Here is an 8,271-nt window from a genome sequence, read left to right as displayed (position 1 = left end):
GCGCACGACGTGTCGCTGAGCGCCGACTCGCGCAAGAGCCAGCTCGGCTGTCCGGGCGGCAGCTGCTGCAACACCCTCCCGGCCGCGCCGCCGCCCGACAAAGGCGCGCCGCTGCTGCTGCCTGAGGAGCCCGCGAGCGCCCGCGGCGACGCCCACAGCGGAGATGCCCTCCTGGTGAGTCTCGCCCGACAGTCTTTCCCACTCCTCTTTTGTGCCACAGCTCCTAGTTCTTTTGCCCCTCCACGGGCGTTGTGGTCCCTCTACTTTCCTCCTCCTCGCCATCTCTGTCGTGTTGATGTGCATTAAAACGCAGATGTAGAGCTGTAACCAAGGGTAGAGCTGCGATTTCTTCCAACGTCTCCCTTGCCCATCAAATTTGCTTTCTCTGTGCTCTTGAAGGTGCGGCACTGTTAGAAATGTAAATGTGCTTTTGGATCTCTTTTCTTTGTGAGCGGCTCCTTATTTCATTACTTCCTAAAGAACTCACTGATCAATCGCTCTCTGATGTTATCACCCTTCACTGATGTTAGCACCCTAACGAGGTGTTGAAGGGAGTGGTTTGATTTAACTTTGTTTGTAGGTGCTTTAGGACCACTGTCCTCGAGTGCTGTAGCTAAGAAAGAGAGTGGCACCCGTGGTGTGTTCTAAGTCAGACCATGATGGCTTGTTTCTGTGGTGGGTAATGAGCGGAGGAGCCTTTGTGGGATAGTGAAACTCCTGTTAGGATCTATGATCCACACAGGGAGCRTGAGCTGCAGRAGGGATGTATTGACCGTGGATATATCATATACTTTCGTTTTTCATTTCTTGCAGCTTTTCTAGGCTTGATCTAAAATGACAGCTGACACTCTCTTATTTATTCCCCTTACTATTATCCTCCTTTCCCGCTTTACTGTCTTGCTGTGGTAAACTTCACTGGCACTGGGCTTTCCTATCTCCATCTGTATTTCTTTGCAATTGCAGRCAKAGTCYCTTACYCRGATGAAGYAGGTCCTCCTCGGTTCTTTGTKTGTCTTTCAGGTTCTTTCGGAGTGTTGAAGTTKCTGTGGAATGCAGGAGATGGGAGTGTAGGTTGGTTTAAATASTTTTACTATTGGAATTGCTCTCAATATTTGCTATGTTAGAAGAAGAGTCGCTTGTTTTGGACATATCATGTGTCTCTACCTAAGGAGGACCTTAAAGAGTGTCTTTAAGCAGGTAGTTTTTTGACCCAATCTCTGGTGCAAGACTACGTGTCTTTAGCCTTACATCACTCATATGCTTTATGTGTTAATGACTTGCCATAATGGTGTGCGAAGCATAAAAATATATCCCATTTGTGTATGCCAGTGTATCATGCAGAGAAATGTTGTCTGCTGTGACTCTTTGGATGCTATTTCCTTGACATTTATGAGGATCATAGATAAGTCATAAATGTTTTGATGTGTATTTTTTGTAGGGTTAACATGGTATGTGTGTCGTGTGCATGATTTTTTTTTAAACAGAACATGTTACTGTCGTAGTTGAGTAAGCGATGTTCCACCTTCTTCAGAACATTTGTTTGGATGGATGATAYCATCTTTAAACAGAGATATGAATAAAGCAATGTTTGCCTAGGTTGCACATCCTTTGTATTCTTTTTTTTTYYCCCCCACATTTTCAWTCCCGTTTAATATAGCTGTTCTTTTTCATGCCCTTTTCCTTCCATGCTGGACTTTTCTTCTTTACTCTTCAATGAGACTTCTGTAGATAGGGATGTATTAAGTAGTAGAAGGTCACCGAGGATTGGTCCTCATGTTCCTACTTCATGGTAGATTTATTAATATTATTATCATAATTTTTGCCTGGTATGATTTCTTCATTTGTGAATGTTTCAAACATTATTTTCATTTGTTAGCATGACTGGTATGAAGGCTCCCATATGCCTACTAATGGGTTTTCACTTAGAAATGCATGCCTGAAGGAACAACTTTTTTTCTTTTTTTTTATTCTATTGGTTTGTAAACATGCCTCTGAATGAAAGGCTCGTGCTTGTGGCAYATGTGCACATGTCAGGTTTATGTGCACATGTCAGTGCAATGACTGGTGTCTCCACATTTGACACTGCTCTAAAAACATAACAAATCCCTCTTGCATAGGGAATATCGGTGTTTTTCATCCTCTATAACCTTTTTTTTATGGTATGACTCTAATGATGACTGACCCTTTTCTCACAGGAGGCCAAAACTGAAGAAGTTCTGGAAACAGGGAATTATGTGTCTGTTGGTCTCAGATCTCCAACGAGTGTGGTTTGTGCTGCTTTTGCTGTTGTGGTCTTTGAAAATACCATGTCACTGAAGTCTGCTGCATCCTCCGCACATCTCCATCTTTATATAGTTGGTGTGACATCATCTTATCCATCACAGAATCTTTAACAACCATTAACTGTTAAGCATAGTTACTTCCCTGATAGTACCTCTGTATCTCTCCCTATATCTCAAATATCATAGAGCCTTTAAGGGGAGTATCTCTTTAGATACTTGCACGTTTCAAGAGGTGATCCTAAAATATGGTAGGTAGAGTTGTATGCGTGTGATGATGCCTCGTGAAAAAAATAAGGTGATACATAGATTCCAAAACATATGAAGAATATGAAGGTCAGTAATTATGGCAGAAGGTAGAATTATAGTTTCTGAGTTTGATGTATCTCTGTATTACAGCCAAGCAAGGCCAAGTGGTTTGTCAAGTGGTACCCAGGACTGGATTTGTAGAGGACTCTGAGGCTGCAAATTCTTGGGGAAGAGTCAGAGCTTGCACTGACAGAAACTGAAATCACGAGTGTCCTGAATTGCTAATTCCATGTGCTTATGGCCACAATAACGTAGCGATGGGATGGTCAAGAGGGACAAGTAGGATAAGGCGTAAACTCAATGATTGCAAAGCATAGTGAATACTGCCATTTGAGGTCAGTGCTCTGTGTCTTACATGTCTATGTATGTACTGAAATGGCTGACTTTGAGTGCTGCATGGTCTGCATGAGATGTGATCCTCAGTCAGGAGTGACCAAAAAGTGCATTCTGTGCTTCAGAAAGCAGTGGGTGAATCTTTACAACATTGTCATTATGGCTTGGTGAACCCAGAAGCCTTTCTTAGGCCTTCTTGAGAGCTGTTGGCTGCTTGCTGGAATACCACTGATCTGGGACAAGTAAGTGAATGGAATAAGTCTTTAGTTCTTATTTTGTATTAGCTCTATATTGCTGTTTCAGTGGACTGGTGAGTTTGGATCAGTGCAGTTCAGCAAACATCTTGCATGGTTATAACTATACTCCAAAAATATGTTAAAGTATAACTCCTGTTGTTGAAATACTTTTGTTCCAGTTTGCACCTCTTTATCACACTGTAGGATGTGAATCAGTTYATCTCTGTGTATGTTTCTGGAGATAGTCGACATTGAGAAGGTACAGAATTTCCATGCATCTCTCCCATTCTCCAAGAGTCTTCAAGAGTTACCATTTCTGAGGCCTTTTTTTTTTTCTGTGGTGTTATTGTGTGGTGGTTTTCAATTGACAGTTCGTAGTCACTGAGGTCTTCTAACAGTTGCCCCTGTGAGAATTCTGTCATGCTGATACTCTCTGCATGCATCCAAGTTTATAGTGTTGATGYGAACCATACTGTTTGAATGTGTACTGGGATAGCTGATAGTACTGGTGATTCTTCTTGGGATGACATCACGGGCAAAAAWGGAAGGAGTGAGAAATCAGTGAATGACCTAACAATCTTAGCATGAAGACAATTACTTTCTCTCTTATATTCTATTCAGATACTTGTATTAGGAGACTTTGGGCCTTGGGTGCAATGTGAGATATCTTGTTATTCCTCTCATAACTTTAACCTTACAGTGCATCTTGTAATTTTATTTTTTTTTTTTTACTTATAGTACAGCTTTTCGTGGAATATTTTCCTGTCCTTATGGCATCTTCAAGCTTGAAATCTTGTTTGAACTCTTCCTTGTCGATCCTTTATGGAGTGGGCTTTCATTTTGAAGTTGTCAGGGCTGTTTTGCAGTGAACACTTTAATTTCCAAGACAAGCTTACAACCACACAAAGACAGATCTTTATGGCAGAGGAAATTGAAGCAGAGGACCTAAATCAGAATCTCTCACAGTGCTTGTAAGTAAGGTGAAGAATCTAAGGTTTACCATAACACTGAGTTTCAGTTAATGTCTTATGCTTTAGTCTATATCCCCTACATAACAAGTACTCCTTTTTCCTATGGTTTTGCTTAAGTGGTGATACTTTCTCTCTTTGTGGAGGGATCCTGTGTATACATTTGCATTAAGAATTCACTGAGAGTTGGTTCTTATGCCCTACCACACATAGAGTGATTTTATCCTTTCTACTTGCTGTGTTATGAGTGATATGGAACAAGGAGAACCTTACAGATATTTGATCATGAGAGATCATTTATTTCACTTCTCTGCCTTGTGACATCTAGTACTTTCTTTTAGCTGCTCCTGCATATAGTCCAATTTCTTCTTTTAGTATATGCTACTTAAAATCAAAGTCAGGAGTGCATTAGGAATAAGGCAYCATGCGTTCCCAGCAATGATGGAAAAAACAGTAAGAAAGGCTGCATTTCTTGTGATAGCCCCTTCTGAAATGTTTCTCAATGACCACAGAAGCATTCTTACAAAACAGCATTGTGACTTTTTCCTTGGGTTGGAAGTCAGGTTGGATTACCACCTTTTTTGCATTATTCAGATATTCCTGTGATTGATAGAAATTGGAAGTGGATGTGACTTTGCCTTGCAAGTGAATCTTTTCTTCCAGAGAGTAGATWTGTGTGTACGTGTGCACATGTGCGTGATGGAGACACACACTTCCAACATGGTGCATACCAAGAAAGATATTTCCATGTTGCAACCCATTCTGGTCTGGCCTGTGAGATATATACATTCAGAAAGAGCCAATATTTGCTTCTGTTGCTGGTTCAACACTGAGAAGGAGCAGTAGAATTTCTATGTATCTCTCCTATTTTCCAAAGGCCTCCAAGGGATACCATTTCTGAGTGCTTTTTCTTTGGTGTTATTGTGGTGGATTGTAATGGATAGTCCAAAATCATAGATATCTTCTGAACTGTTGCCTCACTTTGAGAATTCTATCATGCTGATACTCTTTGCATGCATCCAGCTTCACAATGTTGMAGTGAACAATAATGTTTGAATGCCRAATGTACYGGAATACCTGRTAGTAATGGTTGCATCGTTCTTCAAGATGACATCAGGGGCAAAAGTGGAAGGATTGAGAACTTAGTGAAAGACCTAGCAATCTTGGGAAGAAGACTATTACTTTCCCCCTCCTCAAGTTCAATACATATACTTGGATCAGGAGGCTTTAGGCCCTGTGTGCAGTGGGAGACATCTTGTTATTCCTTTCGTGACTTTAACCTTACAGCACATTTTGTAATTCATCTAGTGTTCTTCACCTATAATACACCTTTTACTGTGATTGGTAGTAATTTAGTGGATTTTTTGTGTGTATTAAACAAAAAATTTTACTGTTTCCTGGAATTTACTCTATCTTGGACAAGTAATTTCCAGGGGTTAATTATTCATACCTCATATCTTTATATCTTATTCCAGTTAGAACAAGATTTCTTTCAGAAGTTGTACTCCTGCTCTAAAATACTCCTGCTCTATTCTAAGGAGATGCCTTTTTGTCCAGTGTGAGGAATGACCCCTGTGCCCATACAAAGTATGTTCTGCTGTCTGCTGCCCATTCAAAGTATAGATGAAGCGCTAGAAAATTAACCAGAGCATGGCAGATTACGGAACTACGGCAGTTAATATAACAGGACATATTGTTTCAAGTGCTTCTCATTAACTAGGGAAATTTAAATTCTTGGAAATTGAAAATCCTTGAAAGCAAGTTACCTTTCAGAGGAGATGTGTTCTAATTTGACATCACTTCCAATCTGTTCCAGTTGTGGGAATGCAGTGCCAGGCCTACCCCTTCAGGAAGACTATAAACACAGTGAAACCCCTTGAGCATTCCCATGTCCATATTCTTCAGATGCTATCCTTGGAAGTCAAAAATTGAGCTAAGAGAAACACTAGAGAAGGTCAGGCTAACTGACCTTAGAGAAAGTTACAGTGTTCCTATCAAAAAGGAGAGTCTAGTGAATATTAGTGAATCCTTGTGAATATTAGGACTGAGAGTGTTGAGGCATTTTTTGTTTCCCAAGATATTTAAACTCTAAAGCAATCAAGGCCGTGGTGAGGAGCTAGGCCCTGACTTGAAAACAATTTCTGCATTTACCATAATGTTTACATGAATGGTTACTGGAAATAAGAAATGCAGATATGCTTTGGAGAGTATGTGTATCTGTGAGACACACATGCCCGAAGAAATATACAAGCCTTGCATGRCCTTCTCAGAATAACATCATTAGTGCAAACAAGAGAAACTTTGTCCCTGACTTACCGAAGCTCATTGCAGAGAAGATGATTGATAGCTTCCCCAAGGGGACGTTCTGTGACAGCACGGGGTGGTACATAGTGACGCCCTCAGGCTGATAAGAATCGACTTTTGTATGAAGAGCCCCCTCAGAGTCTGGCTGTTGCTCGTCCCTTTAAGGGTGGGCTGCAGTGTCGGTGCGTTGACTCCGGGTGCCGCTGTTGCCCAATATGAAGCGGCGCGGAAAGCAGAGCGGCAATCCGAGCCGGGGCCGCCGCAGCCAGGGAGCACAGAGCCGAGCGGACTCCATAGACACGGAAAGAAAAAGCCGCTGAGAAGGTGGGAAGGACCGAGCGGCCGGTGGCAGAGGCGGCGAGAGGCCGAAAGCACGGTTCTCCCATTCCTCGAAATTCTAAGCCTGCTAAAGGATATTTTGAGACCGGAATCGCAGKCGTTGGGTTCTCACGAGCGCGGAAAGGGCGCGAACCGAAGGACAGAGGGGGAAGGAAAGAGCGCAGMGCGGATTCCTGAGAATGGAGAGGCGGCAGAGGCACTGGATGAGACCCCTKGCAGGGCTGCTGTGTGCTTGGCTGCTTTCCTGGGGCTGCCGGGCGGCGCCGGAGCGGCTGCGCTAYGCGATTCCCGAGGAAATGAGCAGCGGCTCCGTGGTGGGGCCGCTGGCGCGGGACCTGGGMCTGAGCCCGGCAGACCTGCCCGCMCGGCAGCTGCGGATCAGCTCGGAGAAGCACTACTTTGCGGTGAGTGCGGACACGGGGCACCTGTACGTGAGCGAGCGTCTGGACCGCGAGGASATRTGYGGCCACTCGGCGTCCTGCGTTGTSGCTCTCGAGGCGGTGGTGCAAAACCCGCTCAACATTTTCCATGTCGATGTGGACATTCAAGACATCAATGATAACTCCCCGCTATTTAGCAAGGCTTGTCTCGACCTGGAGATCGGTGAATKGATCCTTCCCGGTGCGCGATTTCCGCTGCAGATGGCRCAAGATCCGGATGTGGGAAGCAACTCGCTACTCAGCTACCARCTCACCGAAAACCCCTCCTTCAGSCTGGAAGTGAAGGAGACACCAAGTGGCAAGAAGCAGCCCGARCTSGTGTTACAGGCAGCTTTGGATCGCGAGAAGCAGAGCTCGTTTGAGATGGTGCTGACGGCGGTGGACGGCGGGTCTCCAGCGAGGTCGGGCACTGTCCAGATTCGCATCAACGTGACAGACGCGAACGACAACGCGCCCGTGTTCAGCAAAAGCAGCTACGAGGCGCGAGTGCGGGAGAATGTGGCGACGGGCTCGCTGGTGCTGCAGGTGCGAGCCAYGGACGCGGATGCGGGCTCCAACGSACGAGTCTCCTAYTCCTTCAGCAAYGTGCCCGACGCYGTCCGYGCTGTYTTYRRYATAGACAGYGASAGYGGTGACATYCGCAMTGTRGGAATTCTGGATTTCGARGAGSRRAARGAATAYACCTTCGRAGTRGMWGCRAGGGACGGGGGMGGSCTSASYRGTCACAGTCAGGTGCACATAGAGMTCACRGACGAGAACGACAAYGCRCCCGAGATAACGACGTTGTCTRTGTCGAGCTCAGTACCCGAGGACTCCCCGCCYGGCACCGTSGTRGCCCTCATCAAGGTTCGAGACCGGGACTCCGGCGAGAACGGGAAGGTGTGGTGCGAGCTGGAGGGCGAGTCGCCGCTGTCGATCGTGGCGTCGTCGGGCAGCTCGTACAAGGTGGTGACGGCGAGCGCGCTGGACAGGGAGCGTGCGTCCGAGCACAACGTGACGGTGGTGGCGAGCGACCGGGGCATCCCGTCGCTGTCGAGCCGCACGGCGCTGTCGCTGTCCGTGT

At 45.2% G+C, this 8,271-nt stretch overlaps 2 protein-coding genes across 2 annotated transcripts in view; both read left to right on the top strand.

The window, feature by feature from the left end:
* LOC112955424 (protocadherin gamma-A4-like) overlaps positions 1-2,729 on the top strand; it is an 18,295-nt gene extending 15,566 nt beyond the window's left edge. Inside the window, exons 4-5 of the mRNA XM_026048725.1 lie at positions 2,196-2,267; positions 2,679-2,729. Coding sequence (XP_025904510.1) covers positions 2,196-2,267; positions 2,679-2,729 — 123 coding nt within the window. The remainder of the gene's footprint in view (positions 1-2,195; positions 2,268-2,678) is intronic.
* Positions 2,730-6,947: 4,218 nt separating this feature from the next.
* The window catches only part of LOC112955422 (protocadherin-1-like), a 16,464-nt gene continuing 15,140 nt past the window's right edge, over positions 6,948-8,271 (top strand). The window contains exon 1 of the mRNA XM_026048724.1: positions 6,948-8,267. Within this exon, the coding sequence (XP_025904509.1) occupies positions 6,948-8,267 (1,320 nt within the window). The remainder of the gene's footprint in view (positions 8,268-8,271) is intronic.

Source organism: Nothoprocta perdicaria, unplaced genomic scaffold, assembly GCF_003342845.1.
Source record: "Nothoprocta perdicaria isolate Ctin4 unplaced genomic scaffold, notPer1 scaffold_564, whole genome shotgun sequence".
Lineage (NCBI taxonomy): Eukaryota > Metazoa > Chordata > Aves > Tinamiformes > Tinamidae > Nothoprocta > Nothoprocta perdicaria.
The sequence above is the reverse complement of the archived record's forward strand: the minus strand, read 5'-3'. Positions and strand labels throughout refer to the sequence as shown.